Source organism: Lissotriton helveticus, chromosome 2_2 (assembly GCF_964261635.1).
Source record: "Lissotriton helveticus chromosome 2_2, aLisHel1.1, whole genome shotgun sequence".
Taxonomy (NCBI): domain Eukaryota; kingdom Metazoa; phylum Chordata; class Amphibia; order Caudata; family Salamandridae; genus Lissotriton; species Lissotriton helveticus.
The window spans coordinates 97,161,652-97,189,218 of NC_136060.1; the positions used below are offsets into that span (position 1 = coordinate 97,161,652).

At 44.1% G+C, this 27,567-nt stretch overlaps 1 protein-coding gene across 1 annotated transcript in view; it reads left to right on the forward strand.

Moving 5' to 3' along the window:
* Window positions 1-27,567, forward strand: part of SGCZ (sarcoglycan zeta) — a 4,560,311-nt gene that overhangs the window by 2,638,279 nt on the left and 1,894,465 nt on the right. The window contains exon 8 of the mRNA XM_078678949.1: window positions 1,670-1,748. Coding sequence (XP_078535075.1) covers window positions 1,704-1,748 — 45 coding nt within the window. The 5' untranslated portion in view covers window positions 1,670-1,703. The remainder of the gene's footprint in view (window positions 1-1,669; window positions 1,749-27,567) is intronic.

A 27,567-nucleotide genomic window follows, 5' to 3' on the forward strand; every position in this document is an offset into this window, starting at 1 on the left:
TGTTGACTTCTCTACAGTAAATAACAGAATTACATCAGGCTAAGCAAAACAGGAGCACAACAAAAACGCAACTGGGTACAACACAACAAAACAGTCAAAATCGAACGTGAAACAACACCCAGAGTAGAACACAACAACAATGCAATCATACAGCATAAGCTCACAAAAGCACAGAACATAGCACATCACCATTGCAACACAATTCAGCTTAAAATATAAGACAGACATTCTTGGCTCAAATTACCATCTCCACAAATCTGCTCCCGTAGTACGGTGCTAAAGGTAATGCTCACCAATGTCTTACTTACCAGCAAGGGCACATATTAACACCAGTCAAACGTGTTATGTGCCACTTGGACCTGGACATATAGGTAACTCTTGTTAAATTGGTATGGAATCGCAACAGGAAACATCGTTTGGAAATCGTGTGTAAACTTGATGTCAAATTAGCTAATCTTGAGCATATATCTTAACAAACGGATTTAGGTTCAATATAGACGTCCCCATTAACTGTTCTTTTCTTGGTGTGTTGCAAAACAGAGGACATTTAATGATTTAATGATTACTTGCCATTCTGGTCCCTTATGCTTCCTTCATGTTAGGGAAGGTTGTTTTTTGTGTAACACTGTTTTCCTTCGGGGGCATGTAAAGCTCAGACATGGTGTGTGCTGCTGGCCTGCATTTGATGTGAACGGTAGTTACTTTGCTGTGCAGAATGATGAACTGCTCAGCACCAGGTTGCTATCGTGATGAATATGCACTGCTTTCAACTAATGTTTTCATCTGTTACTGGGTATTTTCTTTCCCCCATCTGCTCTTTCTATATAACTCATCTTTATAGAGCCTTTCTCCCCTTTATTGTTTACTATTTCAATCTGCTGTATTTACATTTACATTTAGCTACTTTTATTGCCCTTCTGCTGTTTTAAAGAGAAGATTAATCAAAAAGTTGGTATCTCGAATCATTTGCTGCTCATTTCGCTGATCTCTCACTCAAAATGTCCTGTAGCTTTTCCTGGAATTCATTTTCATAAAATACATAAGTGACATACATGCCCTTTCTAATGTGCTTTTTTGTTAGTATTTTATTAACACAATATGCGTTTGAACAGATTATATAAATCAATTATTCCATTATAGAATTGCTGCTTTCCTGTGTGTTTTTTTATATCAACTTCTCGTGCAAACGTTCTTTTAATCGTTAAAGCCACACATTTAAATTGGCTTGTGTTTTTTCGTTGGCATGGTTGATGTGTGTGATTTACAGATGAAGGGGAGTAAGGCAACATAAAAAGTTGTGGGAGAGTTGTAGTAGATAAACCCTTAATTGTATTTCATTGTAAGGTCGACTTGATCTAGTTATTTCTTCTTTTATATGTGGGTCCTGTCATAACTTATTTGACGGTCCTAAGAGATAAAAGCTTTACTTGGACCTGAAATTGCTTTCATTATGTTCATGCCCAAAAGACACAATCCATTTTTGATAAAGTGGTTCTTTCAAGATTAATAAATGCTACAATAATTACTCATACCGAGTCAATGAAGAAAGACTCCTGCACGCACAGTGGCCACTCAGGCCAACATTTGTGTAGCGTTATCGGTGTCTCTTGCTCAGGGACTGACAATAAAATGGAAAGATTTATTTAAAGTACTTTTTTACTTCACACAGGCTTTGACTCAAACCATTTGAAGATTATATAAAGATGAAGGGGCTGTCGGATTTTGAACTGCCAGTCAAAAATGAACAGGTGCCCATTTTTTTTTTTTTTACCGCAGAAAATAAAAAAGCAGCTTTGCAGTGAAGAGATTTTCACTATTTGCACATTTTATGATAATTTGTGAATGCAATGCATATTGTCTGTGAGATTTATTTTCAGGTTATTAAATGTTCTTAATGCAGTATGGCACTGAAACTTTCCTTCGTAAACCAGGGCAGATTAGCCATCTGCTACAATGAATTAAACTGGGACTATGTCAATGTCCCCAGAAGCCAATTCAAAGGCGGGTCTGGAGTGGATCCATTTTATTTAACGTACTAGAGTTAATGGATTTTAGAAGCCAATCCGTCTTCACCCTCCAATTCTAAAAAATGTGAAAGCATTGTTTGTTTTAGCGGAGACAAATGTATAAAAGCTATCCAAAGTACATGATCTGAATTAAGGGGAAATAACCGGGCCCAAATTAAGAACAGTCTGGGTGTGTGTAAGGAATGCCTGGCAAAATTGGAACGGTGAATATTGTGGTACTTTTAAGGTTAGGTTATGTATTGTCTGTATGCTTGCGACCATTTTGGTATCCTACATGAAAATTATCACAATGTGTGTGTCCTTCTTAGGAGAGATGATGTGAGACAGTCATTTCTGGTATTGGTCCATAAGACTTTCTGTCTTTTGAATAGCTACATGAGGACTAGGTGGTGTGGTGTGTGCTCAAGCAAAATTAGGAAATGAACTATGATTTTCCATCAGATGGTCCATAACAATATATTACACAGTCACATCAACCACGGCCGGTAGTGGGAGTACCGGCCGGGCGGTGACATGGGGAGGGGATGGGGCAGGGTGGGGGGTAGTAATGTATGGATTACGGACTTTAAAAGGTAAGTAAACATAAAAATAAATAAAACGAATTTCTTTGCACACACTGCATCGCATTTGGTGATGCAGTGTGTGCAACGAAATTCATGCCTCTTCATGCCTTATATCACCAACTGGACCATGCAAACTCACCACATACAAAGAATGGGGAAGCAGAAAGGTTAGCACTTAAAGGATTTCATGAAAAGTGCTATTGATCAGTATTGTTGATAAAGTGTGTTAAAAAAACAGAAGAAAATGTTTACATCTTATGAAGCCCAGCTGATAAAGAGGATAGCACAGGAAATAGCAAAAGTACCATGTTTTCACTGCAATGGCAGTAATGTGCCAAAATCAGTTATACAATATACATTTATGTGAACAAATGGGAAGGGGTAATTTACTGCAGTAAGGACTTCTCACAATATCTATTAGCTTGGCACTGCTCTCTGCTGCTGGTTCCGCTGCATACGGCAAACATCGGGGTGCCCCTTATATGCACTATCATTGCCACTAGTGGGTCTTCCCCTCCATCCAGGGAGGCAGTCCCTGGACGGAGGCAGTACTGGTATCAGTAGGAGATTGTTACACCTTGGATAAGTTGATGCTGATGGAGGAACTGCTGCCCCTACTAGGCCCCTCCAGGGCAATTGCTCATGTACAAGGCTCCTACTCAGAGGTTTGAATCCCTTTGGGGACTGTGCCCGGCCATGCCACAAATGCCGGGCTACAGTTGTTGCTGCCACTGGAGTCGGGTAGGTACCTGGTTAAATTGTTCTATGGGACACTAACTGAAATGGCACATGCACCCTGGACAAATTCCTGGAGAAGTGGGTGAATGCATTGGGGCAGGTCATCTCACACTGGGAATGGTATAGGATTCTGGCCTACTCATGGAAAGTGCCTAGAAACATGCAGTTAAAATATATCCATTTTAGCTGATTACAGCCCTCTGGACTGGGGTCCTTGAAACATTTTAAGGTCCTGGAGACCGGTCGCTGGCGGCCGTGGAGCATCCCTATTTGGATGCAGAGTCAGCGGCCCTCTCATAGGGCACATACCAGGGCCTTGTTGCTAGTTGAGGACCCGACACATGGCTGCAAAGGACATGCATCTCACTGCTGTGCTGTTTACTACGCAGCATGGCCTGCTACACCCTACTCCCACACTATAATCTTGTACATCAGGAAACTTCAGGGGCTCTCACTGGGGCAGCCTACACTGTTACTACTGATAGTAGCTATAGACTCCTGATCCGAGTGCCATGAACACTTTTATTGCAGTTACTGTTAAAGTTGGTTGTGGTGGACTGGGGTACTAATGGCCTACATGTTGATTACATAGTATGTATTACTTTGTACATTTTGCACGAAAGGCCATATGAAACGGGTTGCAAGTGAGCTCCTGGTATTACTGTAACATTTTTGTATATGCATGACACCCATATGCATGTTGACAATGTAAAGTTTGCTTCTGGCCATGATGTATCCCAATGTAAACCTAAAATTCCTAATAAATAAAGTTAGAAACATATCACATATTACTTACCCTCATCTATAAAGGTGGGCCCTAATTATTCCACCTTTTGTACTTCCTTCATTTATTTGAGCATTGGTATTTGATATATTCATTTCAAATTTGTACAGCCTAAGGGCATCCTGATTTCTAGGAACCAACTAGAAGAGCAGGAACTAGGTAGAGCGAAGTACAGACAAAAACTAAAAGAAAAGACAGGCAACAAACAGGACATCTAACAATAACAACAGAGTTAAGTTAATTAAGGGAGCAGAGGCATGATCATGTCTCCATAGCCCACAGACAAGACTGACCACCATGATATGGAAATTATTGCCTCCAGCAGTACTGGATAGATGACACTGGTAAAACGCATAGATGACTGGACACATGTTCCAGCCACAGTGGCATGTTTCGCTGGTGGGATGAAAGGTGGGCTATTTTCATCAATTTCATATGCATGCAAATTGTTGATCAAATATTATAAATTTGGGTGTGGAAAGAGAACTCCTGTTGGTTGAAAATGAGCCCTGCGCTTTAGTCACAATAACAGGAGTAGATAAGTGTCCAACATCATTAGTCAGGAAAAGGCTAAGCATCATCCCTTCCGATTATAAAATTCTCAACTCCATCAGCATTTGGTTTCCCAACGGTACTGTTCATTGAGCTCTGAATGGCAAACAGAGAGTCTCTGATCTGACAGATAGATTTGGTGGTCTTATAATCGAATTTCAGTAGCCGCTGAGTACAGTCACCATATGAGAAGACCTCGAAACCAAAGGCTCAATTAAGCCCCGACAAAGGTTAGAAAAATAAATTGAACAAAATGGGGAAGTGAGCTGAGCCACTGAGCCACTGATTGACACCTCATCTCGCAGTAATACCCATAAATGATAAGTGGGATAGACCCAGTCTGTGTCCAGTCTTTTAAGAGAGATCGAAACCACCAAAGAGCCATTCTCCCAAGATGTGGAGCTGTGATGTGGTCTATCAGACTGGAGTGAACGACTGTAGCAGGCAGGTCGAGAAGTAGTGAACCATCCATTTCTCCTTGATCTCTAAGAGTGCATAGCTCATCCAAGATAACACTCAGGACAGATTCCTTCCTTCATCTTTCCCAAAAGGCAGCCTGACATTAGTCCAAAAGTTAAATAGTATCCATCCAGGCCATTTTGCAAGATGGTTTACCATGTTGTGAGTGCTAAATTCAATAGGACCGATAGGGTGAAAGTTCTTAAGACTGCTGGAATGAAGTACTGGTGTTTTGTTTAATTAAGTAATCATTCTCTTCTTACATACAACCCAGAGGCAACACAGACATTGAGGAAAATGAAAATATTGCCATCCATCTCATGCCATGTAGCTTCATTTGTGGCAATGCAAAACATGTATTTGGGAGCCTGGTTTGGGAGGGATCAGGGTCGGGTAAATGTTGGCTTCCCTATCACTAAAAGTGATGGTACCACTTAATATGTGGAGAGTGGGTTTGTGGCAAGGCGAGGTAGCCACTGTTTAATTCTTATAGTTGCATGCGTTAATAGATAGTGGCAGTCTTGGAGGAAAAGAAGGTTACCAACACCGAAATATGTAGGTTAAAGCTATCAGACTGTCTGATGTATTCCATCAATTAATGTGTGATGCTGTTTTTCTAATTGCAACAGCTAAACAATGGAGCTGTAAATAAAATAATAAGCTATGTATGATTTGTCAACTCTAATTAGTGAAGGACTAAAGAATTGTGATCTGCTCCTCCTTATTGCTTAACTGCAATAAATCTCAGCTGTTAAATATTATGTGAAACTTAAAATGTGGAATTTGTGTACTCTAGTCTCTGTCATCGTAGGTTGTGGATTTACAAACTCTTATTGATATCTTTCCATCACAAGACACAGTCCTACAGGCCGCAGACACATCAATGAATGAACTGAACAATGTACGTCTCTATATCTCATTGTATGAAATATTATGTCATTCAATTGGTCCTCCATTGTATATGATCAGATCACCACCTCATTAGTTAAAGTTCATTGACAGGTCAAAATGTCATCACCATACAAGAAATAAAATGGTACGGTATCCATTACATAAATACATATATTGATAAAATAATAAAGGGTAATATATGAATGATATAAATGCTGATTTATCTAAATTCATTAAATCAAATACTTTAAAATTGTAGAATAACAATCAAAAACACTTTGGCCTCACAATCAAAGCCATTGCAGTTTCAATGATTCTTTTGCCTGATAGCCCAAGCTGCACAACGATATTTAGAGACTGACACCACCACCAACTTTTGCAGATCATAAGTGCATTAATTCGATCTGAAACTGACAGCCTTCTACATAAAATAGCAATCAACCTACTTCTAGGTAAGAATTATTTAGGGCAGAAAAAAGTAGGTATTTATCAGTCTCATCTGTGCAAATACAAAATTGACAAGGTTTTTCACCATCTACAAGTGCAGTAAAGGTGGCAATGGGGGGATTACAGTATCTAAACTGCAGGAAAAAGCTATGGCCACGTATTGATCTAATATAATCCAGGAACCCTTCATTCTTGGGTATAGCTTTAAACATTAGGAAGCATTTGGTCAGTATTCCTCTGCAGCAGTCCTGCTCAGCGCATAAACTAACCAACTCCCAGTATCTTTGCTTGAACATTGGCGCAGCATTTTGTCAGGATATCCCCTGGGCTGTCCCAATACTCTACTAAACCTAACTCAAGCCATGCACTTCTCAGATTCTTTAGCCACCCAATCTTCGACATTGCTTGCCTGCTCTGCGTACCTTCGCTGAGACTGGACCTGTACCTATGCAGGTCACTGGTAGTCCACACACGGACCCAATACAATAAAGATCTTAGCGCGGCAAGTTCAACAACAGAATTGGTTCTGAGATCCATTGTTAGAGGCATCCTGGGGGTCCCCATCCATGAAATGGCTCTCAAAAACGTATTCTCCTTGACAGCTCACCAACACATTACATTTTAACCATTTTTGAGGACTTGTAATCCATTGAGTAATGAGTGCCCAAGAACCTTCCGCAACTGGAATAGGGTGGATCCCCAAGAAACGGCTAATACCCTCTGCAAAACCTGCCCAATCCCGAACCTATTTTGTTGAATGGTTCCTGGGTTTTTTCAATTCGGCTGTAGCACGCTCATGATGTACATGTCCAAGAATGTAGTTGAATGATGCGGCCTCCTTCTGAATGTGTTCTGTGGTTCCATGATGAATTGAAAGCAGCAAAGATAAGGCTTCATGAGGGTTACAGGAAGTATAAAAGCTTGCTAATCACCATAGAATCCTGTTTTATTCAATTGCATGAATTAAGTAGCAAATACACAAAAAGAAACATTTAGGATATTAAACAAACTCACCTGTTTTAAGTGAGTAATGCAGGAGATAGAACCCCCCCCCAAACTCTGTGTGATCCACTCCGTACTTTTTTCGGAGGTAAGGGTAGCATTCAGACCACTTCTCTGCCTCAACAGCCTAGCAACAATGTGGACCGTGGTGTTATCCATTCTCACTCCTTTTTACATTTTCTCCCAGCTCCAGCCTGGGGCCCTTAGTTCTCTCATGCGGAAGGTGAAAACTGGCTCCCCACTAGATCCTTGACCTCCTACCATAAACGTTATATCTGTCATTATAGCAAACCCTCCGTTAGACCTTTCGAATAGGTCACTCACTCAGGGGATTATCCCTAACAGATTTAAAATTGGTATGATACATCCCTTGCTACAGAAGTTGGGCGACAAGCCAAAGCTGTTGAAAAATGATCGCTCCATTTCACTTCTCCCCTTCACAGCCACAATTTTAGAAAATTTTGTTACTCAGGAATTAGACAGGTTCCTTTTTTCATCAAACTTTTTTCATCCATTGCAGGCTGGTTTCTGTCCAGCCCACATTCCAAAAACAGTGATGCTTTCTGCCCTTGATGAACTATGATGACAATGGGATTTGGAACATTTGTCCACGATAGTTCTCCTAGATCCATCGGCCATCTATGATACTGTCGACCACGTGACTCTGCTGAATTGTCTGGAAGTAACTGTTCTATTAGGTCAGTCTCTGAGTTGGATATCCTCCTTTCTAGTGGACCGCACACAGGAAGTCCTGCTTGGCCCGTTTTCGTCTTCTAAGACCCATGTGATCTGTGGAGTCCTCCAGGGCTCAGTATTGTCTCCTTTGCAGTGTAATGTGCCCATTTATCTTAGCCCTAACTAGTCGCTAGTCATAGATTCTAGAGCTAAGCTAACTACTCTCAGCTGATCTTCGGGCTTGGGGGTACTGCCCAATCCAACCAGGAATTTCAATCTATCCTGAAGTTCATTTGCAACTGGATGGACATTTACTCCCTCAAGCAAAATGCCAGGAAGATTTAGCTTGTTATTCTCAATCATAGGACACATCACTGGTCCAACACCTACAGGCCCTCTAGGCTCGTACCCCTCCTTTTCCAATGGCCTCTGCCAAGAGCCTGGGCTTTGTGATAGACAACAACTGCTTGTGACCCCCACACATCAAGGAATTCACGGCAAAGTGCTTTGGCGACTTGAAATCCATTATGAGGGTCGAACCTCTTCTGTCACCTGAGGATTTGAAAGTGGGTATTGCAGCGATAATTGTGTCCCGCTTTGGACTAATTAAAATCCTTGTCTTTGGACCTTCCTGCAAATTAAAAAGCATTCAAAATACAGCAGCGAGAATAATTTGTAAATTGCTTGGACATGCACATATCTCTCCTGTGTTAATGAAGCTTCACTGGTTCTCTGTCACACGGAGAGGTATTTTTAAAATGGCTTTTATTATTTAGAAATCGATCATAACCAGGTTCTAGCCTATGTAGCAAGCAGAATTAAGAGATACGTTCCTTCTCGGACTCTCAGATCGTCTCTTGCCAACCAGTTGACGTTCTTTCGGTTCAAGCAACAACAAATCAGATGACAGAGGATTCTCTGTCCTGATCCCCATCATTGGAACCCTTTCCCTTCTTTGGTTAAGCTGGAACGTAACTCCTGGCCTCTCCCTCCTGGTTGTCACAGCGCCAAGAACCCCTTGTGCGTACGTGTGCTCTATAAGTTTTTCTAACATAACATAACATTTGGCACCCACACACCAGTGCTATAGTTTTTGGCTTGCAATATTTCTTCACATATCCACATTTCACAAATCAGCATACAATATTTGTGGTATTGCAGTGTTTCTGGTAAGCATCAGCCAAGCCTACCTTTTCATAGCACTTCCTGCCACCATACCCATTCTGATGGGATTAATACATGCCAATAGGAAATGTAAAGGAAAAATGGTGCTCTGAAGTTGCCATCAAAGAGTATGATTAAGAATATTTGAGATGTGTAGAAGATGACAATATCTCAGCCCGGAAGATCAATTTAATTAACAAATGCACTGTCGTTATCCTTAAACCTGTGCATGGGTGATGTCTAGATTTAATATTCAGAGAACAGCGCAATCCATTGTCTTAACGCCCAAATCGAACTATAAGTGGATGCCTTCATACCTCTTAATCGTCATTACACTAGTGAGCGAAAACGGTAAGTCACTTTTATGACACTCCCTTCACATACATTTGATGTGGATGAATATTGCACGTTCACAAAATGTGAACTAACTGCATTTACACAGCTGTAAGCAAAGTCGCATTTATTCATTTTCATATTTGTTATTAATTAATGTGAAATTCATTGTTGTAAAATTTTGGATGTTTCCTTTATACATCATTTAGGGACTACTTGCTCCTCAGTAACCTTGTAAAATAAGTATCATTTTGTACATATATTATCTGTTCAGTATTTTATTACTGCTCATATACGAATTGCATTTTAATACTGCTTTAAAGTTTTCATACTTAACTAGAAATCCAAATATCAGCCCTACCTTAATGTACATTGTGAACATGTCATATTACCCAAAAGTTTGATTTTGACCACAAACATAAAATGATTCCACTACTCATTAAGGCTAGCATAGTTCCGGTGTGACCTCACCTTCTTAGAAAGTTTACAGAGTAGCCGAGAGGCAGTATTGGATCTTGGGGATCATATCAAAATGTGAGCAGATAGAAAAATTGCAAGACAACTTTTTTGGGAGTGGGCGTATGAAATGTATGGCACTGCGTTGGTCCTATGGGCCTCATTTATGAGGCCTTGCGTCACTTTTACGCCGCTGGTGCGTCACTTTTTGTGACGCACCAGCAGCGTAAAAAATGTGCCTTGTTGCACCATATTTACAAAGTGACGCATCTACCTATATGCGTCACTTTGTAAACCCCTGCGCTACATTATACCTACGCCAGGTATAATGTATGCAGGGGGGGCGTTCTGATGCAAGGAAGGGTCATGGAAGTGACGCAGTGAAATCTATAAGATTTCACTGCGCCACTTCTAGGACACAAATGCGTCATTTTCTTACGCCTGCCTCCAGCAGGCGTAAGACTGACACAGGCCCTTTCACATGGGGCTTGCCCCATGTGAAAGGACACATTGCTGGAGTTGCGTCACTTTTGTGATACACTCCAGCAATGCGTCACTTTTGTGCCATACAGATACGTCAGAAATACTGACGTATCTGTAACTCCTTGCGCCATGATGCGTCATACTGTAAATATGACGCATCATTGGTGTCGCAATGAAGGCGCATTGAAAAGTGAGGCATTGCTGTTTTCACGCAGCGATGCGTCACTTTTCATAAATGAGGCCCTTTACATCTAGTGCACTGAGTCATGTCCAGTGCTGCACCGAACTGCTTAGTGGAAAAGGCACTGCAGGTTGGCTAGAATTTCACCAACTATTTTTCGCTCCCATCCAAGCAGACTGTACACTTAAGTTTTATTGAGTAATGTGATTTTAGAAAATGTATTATTGTGATATATTGTATTAAATGATTTGATTTTAGGAAAGCATTGTTGTAATATATGGCAACGGTGGTATATGTGCGTAAAGTTAGTGCTGGTTGAAACGCTGCTCTACAACATATAACCTTCATAACAACTAAGAGTATATAAGAAACACATTTATAGTCATACTGCACGTTAGCAGAGACTGCATATATTGACGGCTCGATCATAAGTAGTGCAGGACACCTTCACTCAAGAAGTTGTCATTTATAGGAAAAAACGCATAATTCTGACAAATAAAAATGGGAGAGAAGCTAAATGTTTGTGAGGTTGAGTGGGAGGCAGGCGGCTCTCCTGACGCCGGTCTCCACGTTTATCACAGCTTTTTGAGTCACCCAAAGCATGACGATGCAATTTTCCACTCTTTTAAGCTGAAGGAGAGCTATTTTCTCATTGAGCATTGCCATACAGAACCATAGATGGGTAAATGTAAAAACAGATTTATTTGTCACTGAGGGATTCTGAATGACCTCAAATAGACAATGGGAGCAAAGCTCGAGTAGTACATATCACATCACTCAGAATCCCGTTTTTCTCATATAAATAATTTACGATATTATCTAATGTATGCAGGGCCGGACTGACTACCGGGCAGTTTGGAATGCTGCTGAGCTGGGGGCTGATTTCACTGTGGTGGGGGCTGATTTCGTTCATGGAGACCTGCGTGTGCTTCGAAATAATTAATGCAAAACGAATTTCGTTTAGCACACGCAAGTCTCCATGAACGAAACCACCCCCCAGCTCAGCAGCATTCCAAACTGCCCGGTAGCCAGACCGGCCCTGAATGTATGGCACCACCACACCAAATTCTCCTGCTCATAAACAGTGTGTAGACTGGGAATAATGGGGATACCCTACATAACCCAAGCAGATTTTGGTATTCGGGTTTTCCTCCTCACGCTGACCCTTTACCTATACAAAAACATAAACCCTAACTGGATGCCTACCACTCTCCCAAGCCCCACGTATAAACTTCTAGCAAGGCAATGATATCTAGATTTGCGTATATTTGCTAAACAAACATACCCTGTGCTCCTTTGCTGCTGGAGTCATAACGCCTGTAATGCCACAGAGCGCATCCAGATCTCTTTTTCTTATTTCTCTAAAATATTCGGTCTGATTGCTGCATTAATCTAAATCAAGACAGGTCAATGAGATCTAAATCAAGATAGGGCAATGAGATATTGATTGGTATACATTTGCTGAAAAACATACTCTGTGCTCCTTTGCTGCTAAAGCCATAAAGCCTGCAATGCCACTCAGATCGCTTTTTCTTACTTCTCCAAAATATTCGGTCTGATTGCTGAGCTTTCCCACTCTCTCCTCCCTTAGCTCACCGAGTCACTTCCCAGAGAGAGGGAGGGGAGATACTGCTCAGCTCCTGGGCCTCCCTGGCTCGGCTGAATAAGAAAAAGCAGTTCTGCCGAGCCCAGGGAGAACCAGGGGCTGACTACAGCCCCATTTCACAGCTTTTGCTGTGAATGTTCAACAGCTAACAACCATGGCCCTGCCCGTGGCTATTAACTGTTGAACAATCACAACAACAGCTGTGAATAAAAGTGTTCGGAGCCTTGTAGATTTCAACCCCCTTGGCTGCTGAGAGGCCTCTGTTTTTCTCATTAGGTCATTCTGCCCTCAAGGCTCGTAACGTTCTAATAGACTTATAGTCCACCACAGCGGGCTATACAGGCCATAAAAGTCATGCTCCTTTGTTAAAGGCCCTCACCTTTGGCTCATGCCTTTGAAGCTGGAGCGGCTCTTCAATGGCTGATATAGCCCTCTGCTGCGGGCTATAATGCTATAGGAAAGAGGTAATGTGAATATAAAGGCTACACACTGTGGCAACTCTGCTGGCTATTGGGCCAATTCCATATCATAGAATACAAAATCTCCTTATATCAAACAGCCCAGCCATTTGTAGAAAATCTATCCATCTTCCTACAAACTCAGATGAGCCTTTTCTCAGTCACTATTGATTCCATCATTTTATCAGACAAATGGTGGCAGCTCGTTTCATAAGATTCTGTTCCACAGATCGTGCATCTCCCATCTGCACTGCTCTTTAGTCTCATATTCTCCTAGCTGATACCACTCTTCCCTTGTATACATAAATTCTGTCAGGTCTACCTTAATTCCTACTTTAACTCCAGAAGGAAGACAGGAAGAACTAAAGAAATTAGTTGAAATATTAGTACCACATGACTAAAGATGAGAAATGTAGACTGATATCGAATGCTAGTTTCAGTAGCATTGGGTGCAGCGAAGAGGAAGGGAACGGGGACATGCCACAGTGCTGTGTCTACAATGCCTGCAGTTGAAACAACTTGCCATCATTCCTATTGCCACAGCTCAGGCCTGTATGCACTATGGGCAATAAGCACACACCAGTTTTTCCCCTGACACCTCCTATGCAGCACACCCAGGAGCACCATGTGAGGAGACAATTTCATGTTAAACTTGCCACTTCAATTTAATTTGGGTTTTTATAATTATAGAGAAATGGGCAGCATGGCATACATGCCAATAAGTGAAAATATTTTTGTTTATGTTTTCTGAAAACATTAATGCATTAAGTATGTCCACTTCTTTAAGTATAATAAATCTTGCATATTTTTCCAGGAGCAGTGTGGTATTTAGTGGTGCACTTCGTCACCTAACAATGCTGAGCCATTTTTAGATGCTAAACTGTGCCCCAGATGCTGCTCTGAGTGCCTGCATCCTTGTTGCTATAACTGGGGTGGGAGCATAAAAGAGCACATTATTGTGGCAAAACTACTTTGTATGTGTTTTTTGTGTTCATACAAAACTGTGCAATCATATTCAATCAATTGTTCAAGTATTATTTATAGATCGCAGCTTGTCACCCACAAGGGTATCCAAGCACTTGCTGCAGTTCTCATTCAAAGAGCCAGGTCTTGAGCCCTTTCCTTAAGTTGGTCAGCAAAGTTGAGATGCAGAGGAAGGTGTTCCCGGCTTTGACAGAGAGATGGGTGAAGGAGCTTCCTTCAGGGCGGCAGTGGTGTATGCAAGGGATCTGCAAGGAGGAAGAGGTGTGCGAAGCGGAGGTACCTGGGGTGACAGTCAAAGTGTACCCAGTGGTTCAAGTAGTCGGATCCTTGGTTGTGGGGGACTTTGTAGGCATGACAGTACCCACATGGCAAGACTAACATAAGACAAAAGGATGTAACTTTTGTTTCACTGCTGTACATGCCATATGGCATATGTTGCCAGCTTAACTGCAAAATAATGAAGACAAGCTGTTTGTTATATAATGTAGGCACTGAATGTAGACTGCGAACCCCTTACATTGCTTATTTCTTTTTGACCTACTGTTAGACCTGACCCTTTTGACAGGTTTATCCCCAAACCTTTTGCCTTTTGCTTCCTATTTTTCTGACCCTGTCTTTGTTGGCTGTAGGATTCTGTTCACTTTACCACTACTGATCAGTGCGAAAGTGCATATGCTCTCTGTGTAAATTATGACAATGATTCGTTATACATGATTGGCATATTTTTTTTACTGGCAAGTCCCTCTTCAGGTGCAAAGTGTGTGCCAGGGTCTGTAAATTAAATGCTACTAGTGGGCTTGCAGCACTGGTTGTGCAACCTACATGAGCTGCCCTGTAAATGTGTCTCAGACCTACCACTGTAGAATCTGTGTGCACCGGTGTGAACTGCCATGTTGGTCTGGCAAGTGCACCCAATTACCAGGCCTAAACCTTCCTTTTCCTTACATGTAAGGCACCCCTAAGGTAGGCCCAAGGCACCCCCATGGGCAGGGTGTTGTGTATGTGAAAGGTAGGACATGTACTGATGTGTGTAACATGTCCTGATAGTGGACTTCTGTGTATTTCGCTTTTCACTGTTGGAAGGCTATCTGTCCCATAGGCTTATCATTGGAGTTGCACTGTAACATTTTTGCATGTGTAACTTGCAATAGGGACAAGATAAGAAAATTGAGTTTAGGCTCGCTGTTCTCAGAATTTATTAACGCACCTTTTGGTAAAGATGGTTTTTAAATTCTGTGTTTTAAAATGTCACTTTTAGAATCTGGTCATTTTCTTACTTTACCATTCTGTGTGCCTCTGGCTGTTCATGTATTCAGCATCTGGTGTGTGATTGACAGGATCTGGGATGTGCATTCACCCTAGAAAGTCACTGGGGGGTGGGTTGAAGTGTGCCCTGCTTTGCCTGGGTGACTCATCACAATCCTGAATAGATCTGGTCTGCATTTAGAGTGGTGGAAGAAGTTTTGCTTGCACCTGAATAGGCTATGTCTCCCTTTCTACAATGCTGCACCAGGGAGGACAGGACTAGTTTGGACTGAGTTCAGGGACCCTTGCCACAAAGATAACAATGACAATTTGGGGTATATGTATTACACCTAAAACTCCAGGACTTTAGATTACTTCAAGCAACAAGAGGATTCTGAAAAGAAGAACAGCGGAAGGAGTGTGTGAGGAGCACTGCATTTTCTGATTGAGGGGTAGGTTGGCCTGCAGTTGCTCCTTCTGTCTGTGGTGAAGGAAAAGGAATGCCTCTTTTTGTCGAGGATTGGTATCCTGCTTGGGAAGAATCTCCAAGGGCTTGTCTGTGCTGGACTCCTGTTGGAAGTCTCAGGGATACCAAAGACTGCCTGGAAGAAGGGCTGAGGACTGTGTGAGGAGCGCTGCCCCTGAGGTGTGTGTGGTGTGAAAGCCTGTAGCTACTGCTCCTGGTTGGAGCAGGCATAGGGCTGAACTGTTCTTCATCCCTTTTTGAGGAAAAGTATGTGCTGCTTTGGGGCATGTGGTGAGCGCTGTATTTTCCCAGTCCTCCTAAAGTGAAAGCGCATAAGGAGTGCTTTGTTGCAAATTCAGCGCATGGTTGAACTCTTTAGTCTGTATGCTTTTTTTGTTGGAAGCTTCTGTTCGCATTGCCTGAGGAAAACAAAACTACCTTTGTGCTGGGATCAAAGTGCAGCCGCTATTTAGCAGAGCAGGCACCAACTAGTTCCCAGCATCACCAGGGCAACCAGGGCACCAGCGGGAGGTGCAGCTCAAAGCACTGCATATGGTTGAGTCAGATGCTACAGGGTTGGCCCCACCTCTCCAGCAAGGGAGAGCAAGCAGTAGCCACGGAAGGCCCCAACCCGGAAGAGCGTTGAGTACCGGGAGGGACCAGAGCATCCCCACTCTGAGTTGCTCTGCCTGGGCAAGGCTGCTTGAGACCGGTCATGGTCTCCGATGAGCTCCCTGAAGGGAGTGGGACAGAGGCAGTTGCATCACCAATCCGGGGGCAATTGCAGCCTGCTGCCCGACGAGTGGGAGACACTGCAACGTCTCGCTAACACCTTGAGCAGAGTGTGGGTTCCCCGTGGGAACTCACACTGGGGGATTAAGCTCCTGCCCTCACCCGCAGTTACACCACACAATCGTGGGCAGCTGCAGTATTGTACACCAAGGGGGCACTTTACAGACACCTAGACAATCTGTGCCTTAGCCTTCATTGGCATTATGTGGAAGCACTCTATAAAGTTCTGGAGTAGTGTATGGAAGCTGCACCCGATAGTGTGATATGGATACCTGGTAATTCTTGGGTCACTGGGCTGCTGCAGTTCATACCCAGCAGTTATAAGAAGTGTCACTGTATGCATTGTGACACAATAGAGAGTACATTTTGAAGGGACTACGCATCTACCCAGTGATGATATCAGGTGTTAGGCATACATTTTTCATCATAGTGTTTTCATGACCTGTGCTACTGAGGAGTATTTCCTTTATTGAGCTAATTGTGATGACATGAGAAGTGCCTAGAGGCACAGTGATTTATGTGATGACAATTGCCCTAAGGCAATTATGATTTATGTGATGGTGTTTTTATGAATAATACAGAGGATATGTTTTATATACCCTTGTGTGGAGTCTCTTTTTGTGGTTTGCCTAGTTTGTCCCTACTGTGTGCGTGTGTTGCACAAATGCTTTACACATTGCCTCTGGGAAAAGCCTGACTGCTCTGCCAAGCTACCAAGGGGGTGAGCAGGTGTTATTTTAGGTGTGTAACTCCCTTGCCCTGACTAGAGTGGTGGGTTCTGCCTGGCTTAGGTGTGTACTCTAGCCAACCACAACACCCATTTCTAACAACACCCAATCATTTACTGCTCAGTAAAATGGGTGGGAGAATAAGAGTTGTCCTCCTGGTAATGTGAGCCTTGCGAGCTCCCCTTCGTGCTGCAGCTTCCGCTTCCCTGGAGATGCAGGGCACAATAAGCCATCATTTGAGCCAGCAGGAACAGTATATTATTTCATGTGTTGGACACCTGCTCATTTATAAGATTTCTTCACTGAGTACTTATGTGTCAGGTAGCAGGAAAGTAAATGCAAACATAGTGCAAATCAATGTTTAATTCTGAAGTGTACCCCAATATAAATTTAGAAAATAAAGGAATTGAAAGAATTTGTGTTTCCTGTCTCTTTTAGAAAGGATTCATGATAGGCACATAAACTGAGATAGACCGTTAAATATCTTCAGATGTATCACTTGTTTAATGTCCACCAGTTTTCAAACTCTCATCCTAGTGCAGTTCTAGATTGTGCTTACCACACACAACTTCTAATAGTGTACAGACTATTGTCATGAATGATTCAGGTAGTGCCCTCCAAATGTCACCATTTTATGTGCTACATTATTAGACAAAGAGCTCCCAGGTTGCTGTTACCTGAATGTTAAAATTCCCATCCCATCCGGGGAAATTCTTGCAATATCGCACTCCTTCTCTCGCACACAGAGTTTCTGTAGTAAATGCTTTCCTACCTGCAAAGTTGGACAACAGCAATCACATGTCCCTCCTCTTTGGCATTACGGGTCGATTGTAGACATGTTTCAGGTCTAGCAGGTGGACAGAAATAATAGTTCTATCATGGATGGCTGTTGTGATGGAAGGCTGATTTGATTAGATTTATTTGCAACATAAGACACGACCCTCCCCTATTTTGAGTCCGGGTTCACAGGGCCCACCCTCAACTTTTTACATAGCCCTCTATAACCAGTGGGAACTGTTGCATTGATTCAAGCTTAAAACAAGTGTACTTCCCACCTCCTTCTTTTCCCTACCTCTGTGCGAACAGGTAGATGCTAAGTGCAAACAGGTAGATGCTAAGTTCGCACAGAGGTAGGGAAAAGAAGGCGGTGGGAGGTACACTCGTTTTAAGCTTGAATCAATGCAACAGTTCCAACTGGTTATAGAGGGCTATGTAAAAAGTTGAGGGTGGTCTTATATACACCTGCCATGCACAATTAATCAGTGAGCTTAAATATTTATCAAGATAATATTGACACTTGATAAAACAATATATAAGTAAACCCCCTCATATAATCCAAATGTTGACCAAGATCTGTGAGCATTTGCCACTAGCCAGCAAATGTTTTTCAGGATCAAAATAAAGCAAAGGGTCTGTCAACCATCATTGCACCTCCTGCAATACTGATAGGTCAGCACCTGGTGCAGTCATAGTGCATTTGAGACTCTGAATTGCACACTCAATACGTAATCTTTTTTAATTTTCAACAATTATATTTACACTTGATCAGCCCCCTAGTCTCCTTATACATAGCTAGCTGAAGCTAGCTGAATTTTGTTCGCCTCACTACCACATAGAAAATGGAAGCAAATGATTTATTTACTCACAAGTTATATCTGTATAATCTTTATACCATGAGATGCTTTACAAGCAATGTGTCCCAGTCTCATAGAGGCGGAGACATTGACACAGCACACAAAACTAATCACTATGAGACAGGATATCATCATAATGTCACCATAATGGAGATGAAGAAGAATAAGAAAAAATAGAGAAGGGAGCTTTCTCCACCTGTACTCCCAGGATCTGGAATACCATCCTCATCAACATTAAAACTACTTTCGCCATTTTACAATTAAGAGAGAAATGGAAGTCATATCTTCAGATAGCTGCCTTGTAACCTAAAACATTGTAAACAATCTGAACCCTTGGCTCGAGTACCTCCATGTACATGCATACTTCCTAAAACTTGCAGTAATTAAAACTAACTCACATTATCCTTTTTTTTTGAAGGTCATCATTTGGGATTTGATACACTGAAAATCTTTTAAACTTCAAAAAATAAAATGTTTACTCCATATCTCCATAGTACTCGATGGTAAATCAAGCTGACCACACCACCAAAGTATAATACCTAAGCTGGAAGTTTTAAAAGCATTTTGGGAAGGTGATGCTAAAAAGGAACTAGCTGGAAAGGACTGGACATTTAGAAGGTTTGTTGAGTATCATTCTACATTGTAAGAGGAAACAGCAACTCCTCCCAGAAGCCACATTGCCACTCTGGAAAGAGCAAAACACTAAAACCTAATATGTGCCTCCTTTAGAGCATCCACCAAGGAGGTGAAACCACAACCTTCTTTGACAATCTTGCAATTCTTGATTGAAGATGAACCTAGCATTGGGAAAAACCGCAAGGTACCAAACTCCTTAAGGCATCAGCAAAGACATATCAGACAGTGAAGCCGGTGCTAAATTGCAGAGCACGTAGTACATTTCAAGATATTTTTGCAACATCGCTGACCGCAGCTCTGTGGAAGTCTGTAGATTTTTTTCCATTTGGGAATATAATTACTTAAGAAGAAATACCATTCCTTTTTTACATCTAGACATTTTTGATAGAAAAAAATGTCTATGGCGGCCCGCAGCAATTAAGCTCTTACTTTTGTGAATGCAACGAATCTGCTACAACGCTAATATCAAAGCGACGCTTACAATCGACTGACAAATGTTAGTGAATGGGCCTTGTAGCTTAATTTCCCTCCTTTTTTCCTCTTCCTTGATCACTGAAATAAAGCTTCACAAGGTTATCTGCTCTCAAATTAGGAGAAAATTGAATTTAGATCGCTGAATAATAGAACCTCTTAGAAGTGTGGTGATTGCTAACTTGTTGCTGTTTGTCACAACCATTTGTAATCCTACAAGCTGAGAGAGCGGTTAAATGCTCCTTAAGATTCATCCCCTCAGAGATAAAGATTTTTTTCGAGTGCTACGTCTTGGACCTATGGGATTTTCCTAATAAAAATGTTTAGTTGTCCAGCACTGCAGAGCTGAATGCCGCGAAAAGCAGCACTAAGGAACATGTTTTCAGATGATTTACAGGCTTCTGTTTAGCTTAGATTGCCCCAGTTAGCCTTTTATGTTGAATTTGAACTTCAGCTATTTCTTTGTGGCCAGGTTTACACCAGATTGGTTTAGAAATATCGCATGTAACACTTACTAGAGTCATGCTCATGCTCCAAGAAATATGCGGCTGTATTAGGCAAATGATTAAATTACGAGTTCAGTTACTTAACTGGAGTATTGTGTGGCGTTGTATATAAATGCAAGGACACTTTGGTACTGTTTATTGGAAACGGTGCTGATCTTGATTGAAAAGATACCCAAGCAGAGTCGACTAGCATATAGGGCTATCTGACAGTTCCCGAAGGGCTAGTCTGACACGTTAGTGTGTTGTTTGATATTTTGTCTGTTTGTGGGTCCATTTTATGGTCTTAGTTGATTTTTTGACATTGCCACGAATATTGCCTGAAGCAAGCTCAAATCCATGCAGACTTCTATGCCTTGCAAACCACTTATACAGTTTATCTCTCCAACTTCAAAACTGCCCCAATTTCCAAACATCTGTCACTTTTTTAGTTATCTAATTCACTAATGGGGCCCACTTTTATTTTGGTGCCTGGGCCTATTTTCTATCTTAGTTCGACCTTTTAGTCAAGGATGTTGTACACAAATTTCTCTTAATATACCAGACAGTGGTGGCTCCTCCACAATGGTGGAGGAGCATTGCCCTCTGCCTGGCTCAGAGCCAGCAAATGTAAATTAAAACAATGTTCTTGTATCTTTTTAATTTACATTAGCCGGCTCTTAGCCAGTGGTGCTCGGAGGGGCGGGCTGAGGTATGGGAGGGGGTGAGAAGTGCTAGTGCACTTCACTCCCTAAGTGCGCATAAGTGTTTTGCCCGGCTCATTGGAGCTGGGCTGGAGAACCCCCACAGACTCCTTGGTCTAAGTAGGGTGTCTTTCCTGCCTGCTCAGACCAATCTCTGTGCTGCTCTGAAGCTCGGGATTGGACAGGGAGTCTGTCCCAGTGGCTACTGGTACCAGCAGGCAGGAAGAGGAGAGGCGGCGCAACGAGTCGTGACGCTGCAGCGGCCAACAGCAAAAGGTACGTTTTTAGAAATATTGTATTCCCCCCACACCACCTGTGCGACGTTTCCTGTGCGAACCTACCCTACCACCCCTGCACCCTCTGCTCTGGGCTGTCCAGGGCCTACCCTAAGGGTGACTTATATGTATTAAAAAAGGTTTCGGCTGGCAAAAGGCTTATTGCACCAGGTCAAAATGGCAATTTAAACTGCACACACAGGCTCTGCAATGGCAGGTTTGAGACATGTTAAAATAGTTACTTACCTGGTTCACACAACAAGTACATTTACTAGGGGCCTATAAGTGAATTAAATATGCCAATTTGGTACAAGTCAGTGTTACCTTGTGTTAAGCAGAGACAATGAGCACTTTAACGCTGGTCAAAAGTAGTAAATTGCGCAGTGTCTTAAGGCAAACAAAATTGAATTCCGCAAAAATGGAGGAGTGAAGTCAAAAAGACTTGGAATGACCCTACAGCAAGGCCCAAATTCAACACAGCTCCAATAATGTATTGAGGTGATGCAATTTACAGAGCCATGCTGTTAGACCTGGCATCTTTGGCGTGGTTTCCCCTATCTTTTTGCCTCTACCTCCTGTATTTTTGATGCTGTGCTGGATTTCGTTTTTGCTGGTTTAGATGCTTCGGACACTCTGCCACTGCTGATCAGTGCCAGAGTGTAAGTGCTCCCTGTGTAAATTATTATTCTGATTGAATATACATGTTTGGCATATTTGTATCACTATGAAGTCCCTAGTGAAGTGCACTGGGTGTGCCAGGGCTGGTGATGACAAATGCTACTGGTGGGCCTGCAGCACTGATTGTGCCACCCCCAGGAGTAGCTCTAAAATGGTGTCTCAGGCCTGCCACTGCAGTGCCTATGGGCAGTTTAGAACTGCCATGTCCTCCTGGTCAGTGTCCCCACTGACCAGGCCTAACCCTTCCCTTTTTGTGCACAACAGTCACCCCTATGGAAGGCCCAAGGTACCCCCCTGGGCAGGGTGCAGTGTATGTAAAAGGTAGAGCATGTACTAGTGCAGGTGACATGCTCTGGTAGTGAATGGCAGCCATTTTCGTTTTTCACTACTGTAAGGCTATCTTGCTCCATAGGTTCACATGGGGGATGCTGGCTACAGTGGTAACAACATTTGTTCCCATAGGAACAAGATAGGACATAAGTATCTAGTATCCCTGAACTCAGAATTTAATAACACATCTTTTAGGAAAGGTTGTTTTTAAATCCTGTGTTTGAGAACAGCACTTTTAGAAAGTTGCTGTTCTCTTGTCTGACCCTTCTGTGTGCCCGGGCCTGTTTGTGTATTGACTGTCTGGTTTGAGAGTGACAGGGGCTGGGGGATTTCCCAGGAGGCTGGATGAGTCAGCACTAGGCTGAATGACTGCAATTGCAACTGGAGTGGTGGGAGGAGTTAGCACCTGGGCTGAATAGGGCTGTGCCTGCCTTCCACAATGCTGGCTCCACCCCCCTGCTGGGCGGCTGAGGACCCTGCCCCTCACTCTGAAAGGAAAGATGCAGACAGCAAAACAAAGTGCTCAGGATCCACCCAGAACTGGTTCAGACCGGGCTCAGGGCCCACATGCACCAAGAGAACAAAGACTTTAGGGATATAAGTACAGGACCCCTGACAACAGAAAATTAGATGATCCTGGAAATCAAGAAGGAACCTCTGCCAAGGAGAAAGCTGAAACTGAAGAAGGAAGATTGTGCTGCTGTTGCTCTGCTGGACTGACCTATTGCTTTGCTGCCAAGGAGAGGGGAAGGACTTTGCTGCTGAGCTGTGTCCCCTGTCTTGAAGGAATCTCCAAGGGCCTGAGAAGAGCTGGCTCCCTGTTTTGAAGTCCCAGGAACAAAAGGACTTCACCCCCAGCTTCCCTGAACTCTGCTGAGAGAGTTCTGTCCTTCCTAGAGTGTCTGATCCAGTTGTGGGGCCTCTGGAAGTTGTACCTGAGCTGGGAAGCTTCAAACTAAGCTTGAGTGACTTTTGAATCTGAAAAGTGTTGCATCGCTCGCTTGCGGAGCGCATCCCCGACAGTGCGAGAAGTTTCCCGCCGCTACGGAGGTCGAGATCGTCGCAGCGCCTGACGCCGCTGCCAGAGACGCCGCATCCTCCGTTTGCGGGAAGCACCAGACCGGTGCGGGAGAATCGAACATCGCTGCGAGTATCGTCGCAGAGCCTGTCGTCGCTGGGTGAGATCGCCGCACCGCTTGCTTGCGGACCGCATCACGTCGCTGCGAGCATCGTCGCAGAATCAACGCATCGAGGAGCTGCGAGAGAGAGGATCCCCGCTGGACCGTGCATCGTCGCCCCGGAGATCGTCGCAGCCCCTACGAGATCGTCGCATCGTGCCTTTGCGAGAACAGACTTCCTACAGAACCTACGCATCGGAATCCATACAAGTGGCCTTCCTCCCCATACAGACCGGATTCATCGCAACACGCCCGCTGCTGCAGCGGGGCTGTCGCATCGCCTCCCCAGGGTCTCAGGAGCAACGTATCGCTTGTTTTCCACCGCACCAGCTTCTGCTTTTGGAACTTTGCTGCATCTAAAAGGTACTGTGAGTAAACGTGACGCAACTGTGAACTTTTCACGCATCAGTAGAGAATTCTATCGCAACGTAGAGAATTCTAACGCAACCTTAAGAACTCTTTTTGAAACCATATTCTTGAACTGTGTATGTTGGATTTTTGTCGTTTTGGTCTTGTGTAGTTTAGATTAAAATACCTTTATTTTTCTAAACTGTTGTGGAGTCAGTTTGTGGTGTTTTCACTGTGTTACTGTGAGTGTTGGTACAAATACTTTACGAATTGCCTCTGGTTAGCCTAGACTGCTCGTGCCAAGCTACCTAGAGGGTGAGCAGGGGTTATCGCAGAGGGTTATCTCCTTGCCCTGACTAGAAGCAAGGGTCCCTATTTGGACAGTGGTACCTACCTCTGCCAACTAGAGACCCCCAGATCTAACATTGGTGGTCAGGCGGTGGGATTTGAACTTGTATTTGTACTTGACCCACAGTAATTGGTGTACACTAGTGAGTGCAGACCACTACGCCACCGCATACTACTGGTTTTTGATTTTTTGATTCTATTTTTGAGTAACTCTTCAAAGCATCATGTCTGCGAAAGGAAAGGCACTCAGTGAGGGGGCAGAAGCAGAATTAGAGTTTTGCATTGAGGATTTGTGTTCTTACAAAGTTGAGCAACTGAGGAAATTCTGCCTTGAGTTTGAGTGCCCCATAAAAAGCGCCTACAGAAAGGAGGAGCTGCAGAGATCTTGAAAGCCCATTGGGAGGCACAAGAGGGAGATGATGTGGATGTAGAAAATGGTTTTCAAAGCACAGATCTGCCAGTGGGCAAAGTAGGTGCAGGAGCTGGCAGCAACCATTCCAGCAGGGGCCTCTCCCCAGAAGAGTTACAAGAAAATCAGAGAGTAAGAGAGTATGAGTTGGAAGTCATGAAAATGAAAATGAAGCAATTGGAAGTAGAAAAGGCGGCGGAGGAGAGCAAAAATGCCCGTGCCTTAGAAGAGAAGAAATTGCTTTTGGCTCATGAGTTGAGCATGAGAGAACTGGATCTTAAAGCCAAGGAGGTGGATGCCAGTTCTAATGGTGGCAGCGCGCAGCCAGTGCATGGGGGTAAAGTATATATTCCCAAGGACCTGGTACAGAATTACCCTAGGGGTGAGGATATTTATGCCTGGTTCACTTCGTATGAGATTGCATTGAAGATGAATGGTGTGCCTGATCAGCATTGGGGGGCGGGCCTGTGGAAACATTTTGAGGCTTCTGGGTGGAGTGCTCTAGTGCCCTTAGAATTAGCAGGTGCCATGACCTACCCCAATATGAAGGAGGCCTTATGTCTCAGGTATGGCCTTACCCCAGAGCAGTACACACTGCAGTTTAGGAACTCCAAGAAGAGAGAGTCTGAGACTTGGATGGAGTGTGTGAATTCGTACTCGCGTGCACTGGAAGGTTGGATGAAGAGCAGTAAAGTAACTGATTTTAAGGGGTTGTTGTATTTAATCAGTTGGCAGCACTTGAGTAGTCTTTGTGTTCCAGAGCTGCGCCAGCATCTTTTAGACAGCAAGCTGACAGACCCCATTGAGCTTGCTAAGGAGGCGGACCGCTGGACCAGTACCAGGGTCCACAGAGGAATTGTGGGTACCACAGCCAAAGGTGGGCAGGGTCCCCAGCAGAAGAGTGGGGGGGACAAGGGTAACCAAAAGGAGTTCTCAGAAGGGCCCCAAAATAGTTCCCAGGGAAAGGAATCCCAACCCCCCAAACCTAAACAGCCATGGCCCTCTAAGGGCAGGCGGGACAATAAAGACAACAGGGGTCCACCTACCTGCTATCACTGCAATGAGGTGGGCCACATTGCTCCAAAATGTCCCAAGAAGAAGCAAGCACCCACTGGTGCCCCCGCCCCAGCGTTAGCTAGTGTAGCTTTGGGAGGGGATTTGGTTTCTAGTGATTGGGGGGAGCTAGCAGTTATGACCCTTGTCTCTCTAGAAGACCAAGAGGTGGTCCAAGAAACCTTACTGCCCTCTAACACTAAGAAATATGGGCAGAAGGTGACCATCAATGGGAGGGAGATTGAGGCTCTGCGAGACACAGGAGCCAGCGTGACATCCGTGAGGTGTCAGTGGGTGTCTGAAGAGCAAATCATCCCTGGTGTACTCCGCCCTGTAGTGGCAGCTGACAGTTCAGTGCACTTCAGCAAGCTGGCGCGTGTTCCCTTTGAATGGGGGGGAGTCTCTGGTCTTTTGGAGGTAGGTGTCAGTGATGCCTTGCCTGTAGACTGTCTGCTAGGTAACGACCTGGAGAGTTCTCCATGGAAGGATGTGGAACACAGAACTCACTTGGAGATGTTGGGTTTGCCTGCGTGGATCTGTGTGTCCACACGTGCTATGACAGCCAGTAGGGGGGAGTCAGCAGAACTGGAGCCTGAAACAATGGCCCAGAGACCTGCCAGGAGAGGAAGAGGCAGAGGGCGAGGGAAACCAGCCCCAGCCATTCCCACGGCCCAGGAGGAAGCAGAACCTGAGGGGGATGCCCTGGAACCTACAGGGGAACAGGTAGCCGAACTGGGAGACTTACCTGAGCTGACCCATTGGCAGCAGGAAGGTGGTCCCTCCAGGGAGGAATTCTGCAAGGCGCAGAAGGAGTGCCCTTCCCTCATTGGTCTGCGGCAACAGGCTGTAGATCAGGCAGCAGGTGGAGCAGCCAGAGATCACTTCATCTACTGAGAAGATGACTTGTTATATAGCGAGCCTAAGTTTGCTGAGCCCGGTACAGCCCGTGTGCTGGTGGTACCCGAGCGCTTCAGAAACTTCCTAATGGGTCTGGCTCATGACGTGCCTCTTGCAGGACATCTGGGGCAAGACAAGACCCTAAACAGGCTTGTCACCCACATCCACTGGCCCCAAATGAGAAAGCACGTTGGTTCCTTTTGCAGATCTTGCCAAACCTGTCAAGCCAGTGGCAAGACTGGAACAAAGTTGAAGGCACCCCTTCAACCCTTACCAGTAGTGAGCACCCCTTTCGAGTGGGTGGGCATAGACATTGTAGGGCCCCTGGACCCCAAGACAGCCTTAGGCAACAGGTTTATCCTGGTCTTGGTGGACCATGCCACCCGGTACCCGGAAACAGTCCCTCTCAGGACAATCACAGCACCCGTGGTGGGCCGTGCATTGATGGGGATCTTTTCCCGTGTGGGGTTCCCCAGAGAGGTGGTCTCCGACCGGGGTACCAACTTCATCTCTAAGTACATGAAGTCTCTGTGGGAGGAGTGTGGGGTAACTTATAAGTTCACCACTCCTTACCACCCTCAAGGAAATGGGTTGGTTGAAAGGTTCAACCGGACCCTGAAAGGTATGATTATGGGCCTAGCGGAGCCCATGAGACGCAAGTGGGACGTCTTGTTACCATGCCTGTTGTTTGCCTACAGGGAGGTGCCTCAGAAGTCCTTAGGGTTCAGTCCCTTTGAACTCCTGTATGGCCACCCTGTTAGAGGACCTCTCTCACTGGTGAAGGAGGGTTGGGAAACGTCCCGTGGGAAAACCCCCCAGGATGTGTTCAGCTATGTGCTGGCCATCCGCAACCAGACACAACGCTTCAGGAAGCTCGCTCAGGCGAACCTGGAAGCAAGCCAGGAAGAGATGAAAAGATGGTATGACCAGAATACCAATTTGGTCGAATTTCAACCTGGGCAGAGAGTGTGGGTGATGGCGCCAGTGGAGCCTTGTGCGCTCCAAGACAAGTGGACTGGGCCATATGAGGTGGTGGAAAAGAAGAGTGAGGTAACCTACCTGGTTAACCTGAGGACTCCCAGGCAGCCGC